This window comes from Lissotriton helveticus, chromosome 1_2, assembly GCF_964261635.1.
Source record: "Lissotriton helveticus chromosome 1_2, aLisHel1.1, whole genome shotgun sequence".
NCBI classification, from domain to species: Eukaryota; Metazoa; Chordata; class Amphibia; order Caudata; family Salamandridae; genus Lissotriton; species Lissotriton helveticus.
Genome location: NC_136058.1, coordinates 143,223,829 through 143,242,078, shown reverse-complemented (window position 1 = coordinate 143,242,078; position 18,250 = coordinate 143,223,829). Strand labels below are relative to the sequence as shown.

The following is an 18,250-nucleotide window of genomic DNA, read 5'->3' as shown; positions in this document are numbered from 1 at the left end:
TCCCTCGACCTCCCATGGGATCGGGACCTCTCACGGCGCGGGACCGACTGCCGGAGCTCGAGGCGCCTACGGGACCGCTCCCGCCTGGCCTTCGAGGAGAGGGCCCGGCAGTCAGAGCAGCCTTGTCGTCGTGGTCGACGCCCAAACATGACAAACAGACGCGGTGAGGATCCGTGACCGACATCAGACGGTCGCAATCGTCACAGTGCTTGAAGCCGGGCATCCCTACGGCACCGTTCGGAGTCGAGAGACTTCGAAAAGCAATCAAAAAGGATAAAAAAAGTTAGTAAAAAATGACTAGCGTTACTGCTTTTTCCAGATCTGCGCTTGCTGGCGCGGAAAAAAGAAGAACTGACGTCAGCACGCGGAGGCGGCGTCTAAGTACTCCGACGACGTCATCACGGCGCCCACGACGCCGATGACGGACGCGGAGCCGCAGACGACGCCTACCGACGCGCAAGGGTACTGCTACGCAAAAATTTCCGGATCCAGTCTGACGCCTGGGGATATTCTAAGGTAAGGAATCTAATACTAACGTGTCTCTTTCAGATAAACTGGGTAAGCTCTATATTCATGGCCTTCTCCATGATCTTGGCCGGAAGAGGCAATCTGGAGAATGGCCTATAGCTGTTCGGGTCTTTATTGTCCAGATTTAATTTTTTCAGCCCGGGAGAATGGATGCCCTCGTCCATTGTAATGGAAAATATCCCTGGGAAAACATACTGTTGAAGATATCTGAGGTAATTAACTGTGACCTCAGGAACAGAGTGGAGGAATTTTGGGGGGCGCGGGTCCCAGGGTAAGGTAATATTTTTATTTGTGCATGATTAATTAAAATCTTTACAAAAATATAAAATACCAGTAGCAACATTGAAAACCAAACTGTAATTAGGATCAAAAAGAATACTGCATTGCTGTGAGCAGATCAAAGATGTCCTCAGGTGCTAGTGAAGAACTTCAAACGATGTCAAGTCTTTTTTTTAATGAGTCAAAGAACTTCACGACCTGGCAGTTAAAGTTTGTGTTGCTAGAAGTAAAGCATAGTATAACTGCCTGCCTACAGGTCCGTACAGCATGTGACTTAAAAGATGGAAGCAGGAGATTGCGCCTCAGGTCCCTCAGTCTAGGGCAGGGGTCTCCAACCTTTTCTGTAGTGAGAGCTAATTCTGCTCAAGGAAAGTCCTGCCAAGCTACTAGCATATTTTATCACTGTAAAATGCTGATTGTATGTATTAACATTACACTATGACCACCCTAAGAATGATTTATCAGTAATAACTGCCCAAACATTCCAGATGAAGTTATCAGCAGAATGCTAGGAAACCGTTTATCAATATTAAATGCTTGTAATCAATTAAAATTCAAATCATCACATGCTGTATGCCACAAAGGGTACTCTCCCCAACTCAAATTGAATTATCATTCAGCTAACAAACTTTAAATGTGTTTTAGAATTGTAATATGTTGTCTTCATTGGCATATTAGTTTTTAAAAATATTTTTTTTTCTATCAAACCCACTTTCCACTTTGAGCAATCAAACTCAATTTTCCAAAAGGAAAACCTTTTCAGAAAAAGCATAATTTTTTTCTTTAAAAATCAAATCAGTTTTCACGTTTAGAAAATACAGTCCCTAAACATCAGTTTTTCGTTTTCATTGAGTACCGCCATGTAAAAATGCCTCTAATGGACAAATTCTGCTTCAAATACCCAGGAATTGGAATCATAGGCCATGCTTGCTCACCATAACACTATTAATGCATCTTTTATGCTAATAATGCCCACCATTAAACCGGGGCTACCACTGTGCCACACCTGGATGCCCAACATATATCAGTTATAGACATTATTATGGGAGAAGCGGTTGCCACTCTGTCAGGAATGGCTAAAAGCAAGCCAGTCATGCTCTTAATATGTCAGTGATGGCAGCAAGTATGTAATTACTAGACTTGTATGCCCAAAATAGCCAAGGATGGTAATATTGTGGCAATGGCACAATTATACCATGAACTGGCACAATTGCATCAGAGATAATACTCTTATGATGGGGACCAGCATTCATATTTTGCAGCCCTTGCCATTAGGAGTAGCTTTAAGGAACTAACACTGTTTATTAGGGAAGGACACAATGTCACACACCCACACAAAAATGAATGTGATGCTTCTAATTGTCTCTGCCCTGGATGCATACTCTCTTCCCTCAGCTCTTTGGTAGATCATGCTCCCAACTAACACATTGTCATTTTAGTTCTTGCAGTCACACACTTTGATGGGTCCGCCCTGGTTACTGCTGCCACTATTCTTTGATGTCACACACGGTGTGACTGATAGAGCAGGGCATATAACATGGCCAATCTCCTTCTTAGGTAGATTTAAAGTGGATAATGATGGTTCATGTGGCAGACCCATAGGCCAACACCGTAGCCTCCATGTGCTTCAACGCATACTTCGCAAGACCTTTAAATGGATTGCCCCCGAATCCAGGAAGACCTTCATCCATGCACTCATTACCAGCAGGCTGGGTTACAGGAATACCCTCTATGCCGGAATCAACAAATCTCTGCTCCACAAACTCCAGACCTTCCAGAACGTCGCAGCCAGACTCATCCACAGCATCTCACAACAAGACCACATCACCCAGCACCTACGAGACCTCCACTGGCTCCCCTTCGAAAAAAGAGTGACCTTCAAGCTGCTCACACTCACCTACAAAGCCCTCCACAACACCAAACCCCAACAACTCAATGAAAGAATCTCCTTCTACGCCTCCAGGAGAAACCTCCGCTCTGCAGACCAGACTTTGGCTGAAATCACCCGCAATCACAGAGCCAGAACAGGAGGCAGATCCTTCTCCTACATCGCGGCCAAGACCTGGAACAAACTCCCCCTCAGGATCAGATGAAGCCCCACACTGAAAGCATTCAGGAAGAGCCTCAAGACCTGGCTTTTCAAATGACCGGAGCTGCCCAAATGCCCCCCCGCCCTCAGCGCTTTGAGACCCTCACGGGTGAGTAGTGCACTCTATAAATCCCTGATTGATTGATTGATAGGCCAACAGAGTGTGTGTTTGAGTGTTATCAAGAGGTCCTGCCATTGGTTTGGCTGTCTGTAACTCTTATGGGTAATAAAACGAGTAGTGCTGCTTTCTTTAATAAACACAGAATCACTGAGATCGGATTGGTTTGGCTTCACCTCTGAGAGCTACTTTGAGGGTCCTGGTGAGCTACCAGTAGCTCCCGAGATACTGGTTGGAAACGCCAGGTCTAGGGCATATACATAGCACGTGGACAATATCCTCCGTGCCAGACTTGCACAGGCGACATTGTTGCAAAGCGGGTGGTCTCACCCAGGGGGGAAGGTGTGGCAATATCGGGATTACACCGAGGCGCAGTTTTAAGAACTTTTCTTTGACTTGTATTTTCATCCCGATGTTAAGGTATGCTTGTGACTGTGTTTTACCATAGCCACCCAGGGTTGTACATCCATGCGCTCTGTTTGCTAAGACTTTGTCTTCAATCGCAGAGATGATACGTGCTGATTTTTTAGCCAGTTTTTTAAAGGACTGGAGGTCTGTAGACGTTTCCCAGGTGTCAGACAAACCTAGGACTTCAATTGATTCAAAAAGATAAACTCTATGCGGCGACGTGCGGTGCCATAGTAGCTCAGACCATATGTTGGCGTTTAGGGAGTCTGCTTCTGCGTTGCGGTTTTGCGCCAGGTTGCTACGTACGCACTCCGCCTTTCTAGAGTTTGTTTGATGATGCCGAATTCCAAACGAATCTGGGCAGGGGAGACATAAGTAGGAAGGTTGAAAATGGCCCTATAGGAGTTGGCTATGACCGTGTCCAGCAGTTCGGCATCCTTCCCATGAAGTGATTCACTCCCATACGTGAGTTGGTTGTAGTTTCGCACGCAAGATTTCAAGAAAAGGTTTTAGTGTGAGATCAGGGAGTTTTGCCTTAAGAGATTTTAATGCCAGGTACGTCATTGTGGCTTTCCCTCGGATGGAATGGAGTTGAGGTCTAGAGTTGTTTGAATCCAAGAGGACACCCAGATATTTATATGAGGCTACCCTGTCAAGTTTTTCTCCATTCAGGTACCAGCAAGGATTCAGTTTTTTCCTATAATTGACCATCATGGGTTTTGACTTATGAAGATTTATTTGGAGGCCGTTCTTTGCTGAGAAGGCATAGGTTGCGTTCAAGAGGTGCTGTAGGCCTACTTGGGAGCGGCTTATCAACACAAGGTCGTCGGCGTACAACAGATTTGAGAGAGTGATGTTCCCTAACTTGGGTGCGTGATTACGGCATTTCTCTAATTCTGCAGGCAGATCCACTAAAAAGAGATTAAATATGATGGGCGCTAGAAGGCAACCCTGTTTTAATCCCTTTGTCGTCCTGATCGGCTTCAAGACTTGTGTGCCAGCCCCAAGCTTGATTTTAATCCAGGTATTGGAGTGGAACAGTATTGGAACATCTAGGAGGCGCTTCGGAATGCCCCAGTTGTAAGGTTTCAGCCAAAGTTTGTTGCGGTCGACGTGATTGAAAGCTGCAGAATAATCGATAAATTTAAGGAATAAGGGTGACTTAGCTGCTTTTGCTGCACTCATCACAAGGGACAGAGCCATGATGTTGGTGATGGTCCCTTGACCTTTGCAGAAACCCGTTTGATTGAAGGGAATGATGGCATTTTCGGAGGCCCATGATGATAATTCCTCCAGGATAAGTCCTGCAAAGTATTTTGCTTCAACGTCAAGCAAAGCAATGAGACGGTAACTATTTGGATGGCTCTTGTTCCCGTGTTTGTAAATAGGACTTATGACGGACCCATGCCATGAGTCAGGAAGCGTCAAAGTGGAGCTTTTTTTTTGGGTGAATATTGGGGCCAGAGATAAACTCCAAAAATCTGCATCTGATTTATACAGCATAGATGGTATTCCATTTGGCCCTGGCGCTCCATTAGGTCTCCCTTTTTTTATTTGCCGACTGATGTATGCTGGGATAATTTTCATTCGCTCTTGCTCAGCGTCCTTTGCTAGACTTTCTTCCTCTTTTGGTTAGTCAGATTTCGTTGGCCTTATTCCATCACCCTCCCATGTTCCCTGTATGCTCGCGATTTCGTGGTAATTGAGTTGTTCCTCGTTTCCAGGCCTTAGAGGTGTTAAGCCAGGAGACATTGTTGCCGTGACACCTATAGCGTCATTATCATTGAAGTGTGATGATAGGTATTTTGTCCATACTTCCTCAGATATATGAGAATTTTGCCCTAAATGGTCGGGGTTCTGCAATCTTTTTACCATTCGCCAAAACCTGGAGCTGTTTTTCTGCTTCCCCTCGTGGACAAGTTTTATCCAAAAATCGTCCTTTCTTTGCTTTTGACTTTCCCATTTCATCCGTTTAAGCTGTTTTTTAGCTTCCCGGAGAACTGTTTGCAAGCTACAGTTTGCCTGATCCTTTCTCATTAGTCTCAAGGTTTGATTTATTATTCGTTTTTGTACTTTCATGTCCATGGTTAAGTGTTTCCCGATCGAAGACCCCTTTATTTGTCCTGGGTTTTTGGACGCCATACCTATCATTTTCCCCATCATGGCGTCGCAGAAGTTTGCCAGACGTCAGTCAGCTTGGAGGACCCAGAGATTTGAGAAAAAAGGGTTTTCGCGGTGAGGCTGATGGAGTCAACGTTGCCGGAGTTACACCGTAGCTGCTTTAAGTTTGAACTAACATCTGTAACTGGGCCAGTAAAGGGCGCAATTTCCAGTTTCGAGCTGGGTCTTATTTCAGCCACTAGGGGCAGGTGGTCGCTGAAGTCGCTAGCTCCAATTTTGAAGGAAGAAACCCAACAAAACATGTTCAGAGAAACGAAGATGTAGTCGAGGTGCGAGGAGTGCAAGTTAGAGTGGAAGCTGGCTACTGGAGGGTCGTCATCGGCGTAGCGACCGTTTAAGGCCCTTAGATTGAGTTGTTCCAAATGGGAAAGGAAATTTTTCGAGAGCTTCGTTCGGGTATTATTTTTTGTGGTGCCTTGAGGCGGCACGCCCCATGCTGTGTTTAGTTCTTGAATGAGGTCGCTGTCTTGATCTTTGCTGATGAGAAGCGTGTTAAAGTCACCGGCCATCAAGAATAGATCAGACAGACTGGCTTCCCTTATTTTTTCTAAAACTTTCACCAGCTCTTCTACCGCCTTATGTTTCTGTTTGGGATGAACATAGGTGTTGATTATGATTGTTTCTTGGGGCTGCATTGTTAGCCCAAGTGAGAGCTTTACCACTTGGATGACACTTGGTGGAGAAATGTGAAAGTCCATTGCCTCGATTTTGCCTATTGTTGATATGGATGCGAGGACCGTCATCCCTCCCGATCTGCGACCAAAGATTGAATTTTTGTTTGCCGGTATGGAACAGGACGTGAACCCCTGAAGTTCGAATCCTTGGTCTTCCCAGGTTTCTTGTAATAATAGGAGGTCAAATGTGAGTAGATATTGTAGGAATTCAGGGGCGGTCTTTTTGCTTTCTAGGCCGTTAATGTTCCAGGAACAGATTCTTAAATCCCTGCCCCTTGCTGAGTAATTGGAGAGAACTTGCCCTTTTTGTCAGTTATCTACATTCGTGAAGCAGATTGTACGCTGAATTGACTTCCAATTAAGGTCGGATTTAAAGAGTTGAGTTCCATGGTTTTTATTTTGCTCAAGTCGAGGACTTTTTAACGGATCCCCCGAGATGCCCAGGTGAACTGCTCCTGGCTCCCTTTAGTATTGAACTGATGTTATTTTGAGATTGTGACCAGGTAGGGGGTAGGAGAGGAGTCGGGGTAACGGGGTTGCTTTTCGAGTTTCAAGGCAATCCCCCATGGGGGATCCAGCTCTCATCTGATTAAGAGTGGTCATGAGCTGTAGATCCAAAATGAGATTAAAGGTATTAAAGCTAGGGATGGTAACTACTGGAATGCCTGAACCCCTTTAGTCCCTCCATGGTAGTGGGGGAGGGTCCCTTAGCGCGCACTCCTGTCACCCAATGGGTGCAGGAAAAGGAATCTGTGACTGCTTTCACTTTTGCTTGAAAGGAATCTGCAGAATTCTTCTTCTAGACCTGTGTTTATTTGTACGGGGAGTTTACTCAGCTTCTGAACTGTAGAGAAGAGTTCTTTGGAGGTATTTAGGGAAGTTCTAATTTTAAAAGAGACGTAGCATTTTTTAGTGGGTAAAATATTTGTTTTATGCTCCATGATGGCTTTTTTTTTTTTTTAAGTGAAGGCGGTGGTTCCGGCTCAGCTGCTATTTCTCGGCCAGTGCTGAACATTATCGCTGAATGATCGTACCCTGCTAGAGGGATAATATAAGAGATTATAATATACAGGTTATCTGAAAATATGCCATCTAAGGCGTGGCCAGCATTATGGGTAGGGCTATTCACTAGTTGTGTGAAGCCCGCACTTACCAAAAGGTCGGTGAAGGCAGCAGTGTCTTTTGGCTGCAGCGTTTTTGAGGTGGATGTTAAAATCCCCATGGATGGTAAAGTCCGGAACAAAACTTTATTGTCCAGCAGTGGACTGCTGCTGTAAAGAAAAGCATCTTCTTGCTCAATTTTCTGGCGAGAAGACTGGAACACAATCCGGCCGTATAAGATAGCTTTAAAAAATCCAGCGTGTCTGGCTGCAAGTTGCTGTAAAGAATCCCACAAATCTCCAGACTTCTGAAGTCATTAGTGAGGCAAACTGCCAGTATCGAACGTTGCCTACGAATCACTTGAGCAACGTAAACATTGAGAGGAAGCATCCTGTCCACACCTCTTGGCTAATACAATCGTCCTGAAAGCTGAGATAAAGGAATATCATCAATAGCACAATACGTGCATTAACCTTACCCTCAGGTTACACCGTGCCTAGCCCTGATGAAAATCCCATAAATACTGACTGGGATTGGAAACGCGTCGGCATTTCCTGCATTTTGCCACAACGGGTTTTCAGAAAATGATGGACCTCTGGAGAGGGCGCATGTTGTAAAGAGCACCCCACAGAGTAGTATTTGCCCCGTGTGGTTGCAGTTTCCCATAAATAAGCCAAGTTAAAGGACCTCTTAGGAACTGCTTAGTATTATTACGAGTTGAACCAATGTCCTGCTGGTGTAATTCTATTGAGTTTTTTGTATTAAATTTTCTCACGTTTTTGATATTTGACAAGCACATTTGAATTGTCATATTAATTGATGTATTCAACTCAAACATGCGAGAAATTTTTACAAACAATGTGTGGAACATGAGTTTCTGCAAAGGGTTTTAAGTAATCAGAAATGGTTGGCGCACATCAGGTAGCGGTGAGAGTGGAGAGAAGGCTGATATGGGACGGTGCTGCTTGGTCAGGAGGAACCCAAAACCCCTGAGAAAGAGTTGGGGAAGACCCTCTCTAAGTTTATACATACAAGGTCCAGAGCACACAAAGTATTTCTATGAGGGTAATCACATATGCAAATGAGATCGAATAACAAAAGTTGTTTCTAATAGTTCTTTATAATTTGTATAGGTGGATGTGGTTCTCCTTTCAGAGGAGATATCAAGAACATGAAACCAGCCGACACGTGTTTCGTCTTAAACGGGTGGTTACCCGCGACTCTTCAGGGATGAATAAGTATGAGAGTGTGGCAGTGTGGAAGTATCAACCTTTGCCGCAGCGCTCCACATTGGCTCACAGCCGGTTTGGAGATTGAGACGGCATACCCCGCCGGTCTCTTTGAACTTTACAGGTTCGGTTCCTCTTTTCACGATTTCGGCTGTATTCGGCCGTTTCTGATTTAACCCGACCAGGACCAGGTTGGAAGTATCACCGGTTCCCTGATACTGCCACACTCTCATACTTATTCAGCCCTGAAGAGTCGCAGGTAACCACCCGTTTAAGACGAAACACGTGTTGGCTGGTTTCATGTTCTTGACATTTCCTCTGAAAGGAGAAACGCATTCACCTATACAAATTATAAAGAACTATTAGAAACAACTTTTGTTATTCGATCTCACTTCCATTTGCATATGTGATTACCCTCATAAAAATACTTCATCGTGTGCTCTGGACCTTGCATGTATAATGTGTGGAACATGCTAAATAATTAGGATTTAAAAACTAAAAACATATGAACTTAACAGTCTTTATTTTTTTGACCGCCAAAATAAATAGCGGTATACAAATTGATAGCCAGGTTGACTTTTTTCTCTTTTACATGGTTTAAACAAGCATTGGTATAGCCAATAGGTCTCGCCTTTGGGACCTTATAAGTGTTTAGCCAGGCAACACTTGATGTTGTTGCACCAAGGATATTGTGCTGGATAACTAAACACTTATAAGGTCCCAAAGGCGAGACCTATTGGCTATGCCAATGCTTGTTTTCCCTGTCTACTTCAATGCAGACATTACTTATTAAGGCAAGAACTTAAGTATTTGAAAAGAGAGATCTGTTTCTGTGCTACAACAGATAAATATGAGGGTGTAGCTCTTAGGCCTCTGAGCTGTACATTTTAAAGGTTAGCCTGAACGACGAACCTAACTTTAGTGTAGCAGAGTCTGCAGAGAGGTAAGACAGACTATATATGAAAAAAGAACATCAAGTCTGTCAGTGTAGTCTTCCACATTTCAGCAAGTTTTCAATAGTTCCAGAACAAGTATATGAAATGATGCCGCTCACTATGCAATAACACGTCCACTGAGGTAGGGTGTAGGTAGTGAGAAGTGTCCTCTGGTAACTTCCTGGAATAGTCAGGCGTATTCAGTTGAATCGGGCCTGAGAGGCCTGGCTCCTGAAGAGTCTTCAAGTCATGGGCACAACAGTTCCTGAGGCTAAAGCTTTCGATAAGAAGTGGAATACCTGGCATAAGAGCCGCACAGCACAATGGTTGCTGGAGGCGGCACTGAGCAGTAAGATGTAGTGTTCAAAAGCAAAGCGATAAAATATCTGCCTTGTAGCTAATGGGACCTGGCACTCATGTCTGGCTTCAGGGGTGCCATTAAATGGGAGAAGGATTGCACAGCATGGTGGTTGCCCCAGGCTCTTGTTAAGTAGCAGCCTAAAATGCAGTTGGTGGACAGGGATGGGACATTTACATCTGCCAGCAGAACTTGGCACATTGCGAGGCTGACTACTGTGCATTCTTGTAAGCATACACAGTGGATGAGGAGCTCGGAAGCAGTTGCAGATTTGGCCATTGCATGCAGAGCCCAGTCCTTACCTTTCCAAGCATCCAAAAGTACATTGGGCCTGGTGGTGGACGCGGAGTGTAGCCTCAGTGATGCTTCCTTGGCATTTTAGTAGTTCTTAAACAGTGCTGTGCATCATAACCCTGCACTGTTCTCAAAAGCAGAACCGTCCTTTAGGACATTGTGCAATGCCCACAAACATGATCTGTGCCTTATACCACTGCAGACCACCCCTTGACCTCAATCTAGGCATCGTACTACCTCTCACTACACAAAAATAGGTGTGTTCCAAACATCTGAGCCATTTATCATATATCCGGAGAGTGCTTCATAAGCACAAATCTCTACACCATAACATTGCAGTGTTTGCAAAACTTGACTAGTCATCACACCCCTCCAGTTTTTAAAACAGTCTTGTACTTCTGACACATTGGTTTTCCCAAAACATTATTGCATTACAATGTGACACTGCAGGACACGTCCCAGAACAGAGCGGTGAGTCATTAATAAGTAAGAGAAACCAACATCGCCCAATGCCCTCTTCTGTCTAATTGCTGCAACGCCAAGAAACCACGAAAAAACTTAAAGGAGGCACCTTCAGCAGCTAACCATGCGTGGTTTAAAAGGGAAACAAGCATGCGCGCCTCGCGCAGAAAGTAAAACGTTAAAAAAAAAAGGTGAGACCTAAAAAGCAATGGGTGAAAGAGGAGGATACCAGAATGGTAGGGGAGACGTGCGCAGGCTGCAGTGGTAAGGACATCAGGGGGGAGAGAGAGGAGGAGGGGGTGCACCCGCGAGTGGTGCATGCGCCCTTGGGAGAGCAGTCTTGACTTTTCAAGCACATCAAGCACTTCACTCGTGCTTGTGGCGAGCCGCTGCTCGCTTCCTCAAGGTGGATGCCGCCACAAGTGCAGTGCTTGAAAAGTGAAGACTGATGGCTAAAGGCCCTCCTAGAGATGCGCATGCACGCTGCTCAGGCGAGACCTAAAGGGCTGCATTAGGACCTGGCGGTCTATATAGTAGTACCCCATTAAAGGAATATTGGCTGGTCAGGGCAATTTTAAAAACCAGCGCTTCACAGTTCGGTACAGCTCGCAGGGGCTTAAAGAAGACTTGCAGATGTTCCTAAGCAATAATTGCTAACCCTCCTCCCCTTTTTAGAGAACGATCTAATCTGGAGATGGCAAAACCCGGGGGCGCGGCCATGATGAGGTCTGGGTCAGATCCGGCATCTGCCCATGTCTCTGTAACAAATGCAAGGTCCAGTTCTTGCGACTCTAAAAATTCTGAGTAAGCCAGAGCGTTTTTTTTTATCAATTACTTAGCATTGTCAAGCGTCTCTTTGAAGCACTTGAAACCTAACTTTGCAGGGGTTAAAACAGTGGTTGTTGGTTTTGAGTTGGCCTGGGAAGTAGTAGTTGTGTTGAGGGGAGTATCTTTAATTTTCAGGTTTGTCCGTATAAGTCGACATTGCGAGCAGGGTCTTGAAGTCAGAGAGTCCTGAGGTTTCAGCGTAGGGCCGGAACAGTATTTACAAGATAGGGCTTTAACCAAGTGTCCATCAAGGTATCGGTGAGGGCCTTGTTAAAAGGGAGCAAGGGTTCAGAACTAAAAGTATGTGTTAGTGTGAATGTATGTGTTAGTGTGAATGTATGTGTTAGTGTGAATCTATGTATTACTGTGTGCGTGGGTTTGTTAATGTATAGTTAAGTGTATGCCTAGGTGTTTACGTCCATGAAGAAGTGTGTGTATATGAGTCACTGAGTATATTGGTGTGTGTCTGTGTGGGTCAGTGTATGCATAGGTGTGTGCCTGGGTTTGTCAGTGTATGTGCCAGTGTGTGTTTGAGTCTCTCAGTACATGTACTGTTCAGGTTGTGAAATTACTGTCAGAAAGTTTGTTGTGGTCTTGAATAATGACAGTTATAAATCCTGTTCCTCAGATGCCCTTCAGACTACCACTGCAGAGGAGGCACTTTCCTTTTCTTAGTGGCACAAGTGGGAAGGTAAGCTCAGCCTCAGAGGAAGTGTTAAGCCTACTAGTGGTTTCCAAATCCACGTACAAGGTATCATCTGTGTAGTAAAGTGGGAGGAAGTCATCCACATCACCATCATCTCCACAATACGGGGTTTATCCCTCCTGAATCAGAGACAAAAAGATAATTGAGCCTCTGCTGCCATGTACACTCTGTTAAAAGTACCGATTGACAATCAGGATCCATGGCAACCTGTTGGGATTTCATAAGACCAAGCTGTAAGTCTTTGTCTTGCATTGGTATCCGAACTGGATACTCAGCCTCTGCAGCTGGCTTTTTTACTGTCAATGTGTAAGAGACCAGCACAGGATGAATCTGCCAGTGGAAACCCAAACGGCCTAACGTCATGTCAGAGTGAACTGGAAGTGCACCAAACATCTGCAGCATTGCGTCCTTGAAGGCTTCAATCTGCTGCGGAGGAGCCGATGGCCCAAGAAACTTATGAAACATTGATCAGTTGAAGAATTGGCTCTGGGACTGAAGATTGCAAAGGTTAACACCTCACATCATGGCACTCTTGCGCCTTCTCTTTACGTTCAGAGAGATAAGATGGGGTGGAGTCCTCCTCCACTTTTTTTTGTTTACATTTGGACTTCGATTTGGACTTATCAGAGGAATTTAAGCACAAATTTGACTGACAGAATAGTTTCGGGAGAGGGACTGAGCCCATACCCACAACTTGGAGCGGAACTTGGATAAAGGTTGCAACTTTATCTTGTGTTTAATGACAAACAGCTTTCTTCACGGGACTGCACCACCTGCGGGTGCATAAGGGCACATTTACGACAAGACTTAAGAGTCATGGCTGGAGCCCATACATGAGACACCTTGTGCGCATCTGTGACCAGCATCTGTTTTCTGCAGTCACTGCATGATGTGAAACTTATAGTTCTGTGTGTGGATATCATCCCCTAACGCTGAAATTCACTTTCAGAAGTTGACGCAGGCCAACAAAATTTGGAGTGTCACTCCAGACCGGCATTGGAAGGTGTGGAATAATGCTTGTATGTGGCTCCGCTCCATCATTTCCAGGGTAGTAAAAAGCCAACATGGAGCTTCACAAAGCCACCCAACGGTTCCGTGGGATCACTGCTGAAGAAAAGGCTCCGGATCTATATGAGCACTTGGGAAAAACTTCTACAGTGAAGAATCTGCAGGAAAAAGTATATATCAAACACATTTTCTGCATCCAATCTGGTGTGAAGCGATATTCAAAACATGACGAATCTGCAGGGAGAGCGATCCATCGGATGAAACAGAAATAAGAGTAAAACCAGAAGCAAAACCAAAACAATGAGGGGAAATAAAGGTGGGTAGGATGAAATAACATGCTTGCAAATAAACAAGTATGAAATTAAAGCGGAAGCCACATAAATGTAGAGCAAATGACTCACCTTCTAAAGCGATCGACAGAACAGAATTTTCTACAAGCCAGTCTAATAATCGGTCTGTATCAATTGCATTCTTCACAGACTTCGATAAAGTGCTGTCTTCTATTAATTTAGTAACCTAATAAAAAACATTACATTTTTTCAATATTTTACAATATTCACCTTCATTAAATCAAAGCAGACAAGCTGGTCCTATTAATTTTACAGTACAATATGTCCCTTCTATTGCCAACATGCAGCCAAGCATATGCTTTTTTACTAAACGTTAAAAACATTTTATGATGTAAAAGACATAAAAATACATGCACCCGAGGCAAATTGGTAAATCCATACATTACACAGATATACCAAGCAAAACTATTCATGATTATCAACAAAGTAGAAAAAACTATTTTTAACTTCAACACAATAGGCATTTTATTAGTCATTGTCAAATCACTACTAACACTTTACTTCATAACCTATTTCATAACATTTTTAACATACTTCCTAAAATTGCAGTATTTCACTCAGGCCTACAGTGCAGGAAAATATTTACTGAATCATGCCAGCAGCAGTTGGATTATAGGAATTACATTCTCATTACAGAGGGTTACTGGTTAGATGAGGCAAATGCAGTTTGCACAAATTACATGATCTGTCAATTTCATCATCTTGAGAAAGCCATTTTTTGAGGACGGGTATCCATTTCTTACCTATAAATTCACTATGTAACTGAGTTAAATATTTCTTTTTTAATTTCTACCCAGTTTAGAGTGGTCCTAAAGCGAGCAATTATGCAGTATAACAACAAGGTTGGGTATCTGTGTGAAACATATCTTTTTTAAATCAAACCGTGAGGGTGCTCGCGGATGAGATTACTAGAGCAGAACTAGAGCTGGCGGCCAATCAGCATCTTGTGATACAAGATATAGATGTTCAAAGCGGGGGGGGGGGGCGCTAATCCTGTTATTGTTATTATTATTATTATTATTATTATTATTAGGGCATCCCCCATGCCTCCCTCCACCATTCAAGCTTCTTTGACTGGCCTCCCCAGCACCCAGGCTGCACAGACCACTGACAGTGATGCTATATTGAAATATTCTGACAACTTTCATAACATGGGTGCATGAAGCAAAACACCTATCTTGGGACAGCCTCATCCTGCCAAACCAACTAGGAAGGCTACAACTGGCTTTAGAAGATTCCTGCTATATCTGCATCTGACATAGTCACAGCTCCTGGGCAGGATACAAACAAGGACTCCCTTGTGGCACTTTTAAAAAATCTGGAAACCAAAATCTTTGCAGCTTTAAATGCCTTTGATACTCGGATAACTGTACTGGAGCAAATAGTATGATCTTTAAAAGGGTCTGTGAATAACCTACACTCAAGCATTAGCAGTCGGCCCAATGACTCCTCTAGAACCATGCCGAACATAGGTCCCAGAATCCCTTTAAGTGATGTTGCTGGCAACTTGGGAGATGAAGCATCCTGCCAGGCTCAGGCTCTATCTACTGCCTCATTACATTTGTTCTCAAGTGCCTGTATTCATTTCCCAACTGCTCCCTCCCGAACAGCCGAGGACAATCCCGCCGGCCAGCTTCGGTTCCAGACCAATTGTTTACTCAAAGGAATTGTCCAATCTCAGTATTGACTGCTTTTAGTATACTCCAATATGCCCCTTTGGTGGACCATCCCTCTAATATCACCATTCAATTACCTCCGGCGGTTACTCCGTATATCATTGTATTGGCGGATGTACCTCCCCTGAGGAAGGATGCACAGGAAAATGACACCCAACTAAAGAATAAAGTAGTCCACGGATTGGCAACCAAGGTGAATGCTTACCAGCCTCCTACTCAGATGTTGGCTGAAGAAATCATAACGGTTCGAAAGGTGGCCTGGATAGGTCAGCCTCCTAAAACATCGCCGGGTGACTGTATAATAGTGAACTTTAATAATCCTCATGAGCTGGCTCAATTTTCTGATCACTGGGGGATAAAGGTGCATCAATGGACCGTATCTCTTTTCTTCCTTTGGGCTTTTTCTACCGCCACCTAACCCTGAAGTTCCAGTCAGAAGAAGCTGCCACCTAATCCAGAAAAAAATCACGCTGCGAGCCAACCAATCATCCTGTTTTTACTGATACCACCACTCTTCAACTTAGCAACCGTTTTTTACCCCTGAGTGAGCTGTGGGACCCTGATAGACTGGGCCCAATCCTTAGTGCTGACATTTCAAACCCAGTACCTGAGACTTCTAGTCAAGATACCATTGGGGTTCTCATTTGAAACATAGCAAGCAAGCTTTCAGATGCTGGATGGCTAAGCCTGCTGAAGAACTTTGACTTCATCTGTCTACAGGAAACGTGGGATGTAGAGAGCCGTTTACATTTAGATGGTTTCTCCTCGTATTCAGTTTCAGCAACCTATTCTGCCAGTGGACGTGCTAGCAATGGCCTTACAACCTTAGTAAAATCAGATCATAACTGTAAAGTAGAGGTCCTGAAGTCTAACTTAAAGACCATTTTGGGTTATCATTTCCTAATAAGTGTAGAGCTTCTTATTAATTTTTATAACGCAGTTACATTGAATAACGAGTCAGATGCTGTTGTCAGTCTTAAAGCATTTATTTATGATTTTTATTTGTCAGAAACCCCATTTACAGTAATTTTGGTAGCCGGCTATTTTAACTTGCATCCCTGTTACTCTTGTATAATGTATACAGATCCTGATTCTGAGCATCCATCTGATAAAAAGGCCCATTTTAAACTCTCTCGCCAAGGTGATGTCGCTAATAGCCTAATGTTAGAGTTCAATTGGACTCGGGGCATAATTGGTATTCACATATAACCAATAATGTTTTGTCTTTCAATAGACCGATATTTAGTATAGTAGATTATTTTTCGCCGGCTCAGGCGTACTCCTATAAAATCGGCTCTGGAAATCTACAAGGCCAAGTGCATCCCATTAGTGAGCTAAGGCTGTGGAATATGGGGATACGATTGGGTCGCCTCACTCCAAGTGGTAGAAAATTAATCCTTAAGGGGCCCTCTGGGAGTTCCACAAAGTGTACCTCATGAAATTGTCCATGAAGAACTGGCCTTAGATTACATCATTAACCAGCTCCGTCTCCGGCCTGTAAAACTAGGGCTTTCTATCTGGTTAAAAGAGGAACTTGATTTTAGTAGATTAATCCTGCAGGATTTCTTAAAATTGGATAAATTGTCCCTGATCCCGTGGTTAGCCTATGTTGCGGATAATATGAGGACTTTTGTATGACAATCCTTCTAGTATCACCTAGCTGATGACAAATGGGTTGAAACCGCCCTCAGGAACAAGTTGTCAGCAGACAGTGAGGATTCCACATTAATGAAACACTCGATGCGACATGCAATCCTAGTGAAAATGGTCAGCAACATAGAACCCAATTTAACATGACACGTCAGCAACGCAGGCCTGTTGATTTATTTTGGGTTGAACGTATTTCCTCAACAAGTTTCTTGTAATTATGGCAGTTTTATAAACTGACTTGCCCCTCTGTAACTGTGACAATACTTTGATTAACAAAACATTGCATGTTGTTATGATCTGCCCAAAATATAATAATTTGAGACACAAGTATTTACGCCCAATTTTAAAACATTTAAATTTACTTAAGTTAGGCATGCTATATTGTACTTAGAGCTGCTAAATTCCCCCACAGTTTGCTTCTTTCTTGTACGTTTTCTCATGGGGGTATTAAAATAAGTATGAGCATGTGGATGACAATTCGTGAACTAATTTAAATGATTTGACTTATGATTTTATCTTTAAAATCGAATAAAGATTATGATGACGATAATCTCATAAAAGACAACAAACTGTTCACAAAAACTCTCTGCTGGAAGAAACACAAAGCAAAGACATTCACATATGTTTGAATAAAAGAAAACTACCATCTTATTCAATTGCATATTACATACATTCCTGGGGCTATACATCAGGCTGCTTTCGGATAGTTACACTTCAAGACTTCCATCAATGAGGCATCAAGCCATGAGCCCACGTATTCCGGAGTAAGCTGCCCTGGCCGCTGCGCCAGGGCGGCTGTCATTTAGGGTAAGAAGGTTTTCCCAGGGACAGATTTGAGTCTATTTCCTGAGGGATGACACCATATTAGTTCCACAGCTCATATTTGGCTCAGGATGACAGGGGGCACCACAGCAATGAGCTGGATAAATCAGGCTACCTCTGTGACCCCCTCCGGTGAAGCTGAAGGAGCTGCAATATATGGTGGTAGCGAGGAAGGAGATCATGCAGAGAGGGGGAAAGTGAACCTGTGGTTTGGAGGAAGTGGTGGTTTCAAGACAATTTGCTCCCCAAAAGCTAACTTCCTCTTCCTTAGAAGAATCTCTTGCAGCTCCAGTGGCAGCTTGGTGAAGATTCTTCCAGTGTGGGGTGGATGAAGAGTGAAAATCAAAACGCTGTTGCCCGGTTTTGCTGTTTGCTGTCTGTTGTCCTGGAAAGGGTACTTACTCGTTGTCGCAGAAGGGTAAGCAGGAGAGGCGGATTCACCCGCACTGCACACGCTAAGCACAGCAGACGTTCTACAGGGCGGGCCTGTCGGCACCCGTCAGAGACTGGAGGAGGAGGCTGGACTGGGCCTACCCTTTTGGTCCCTCTCCTTC

The 18,250-nt window shown here is 43.9% G+C and overlaps 1 protein-coding gene across 4 annotated transcripts in view; it reads right to left on the bottom strand.

Moving 5' to 3' along the window:
- The window catches only part of USP24 (ubiquitin specific peptidase 24), a 2,099,319-nt gene that overhangs the window by 1,811,519 nt on the left and 269,550 nt on the right, over positions 1 to 18,250 (bottom strand). For all 4 annotated transcript variants that reach the window (XM_078670143.1, XM_078670156.1, XM_078670149.1 and 1 more), the window contains exon 11: positions 13,600 to 13,714. In XM_078670143.1, the coding sequence (XP_078526269.1) occupies positions 13,600 to 13,714 (115 nt within the window). The remainder of the gene's footprint in view (positions 1 to 13,599; positions 13,715 to 18,250) is intronic.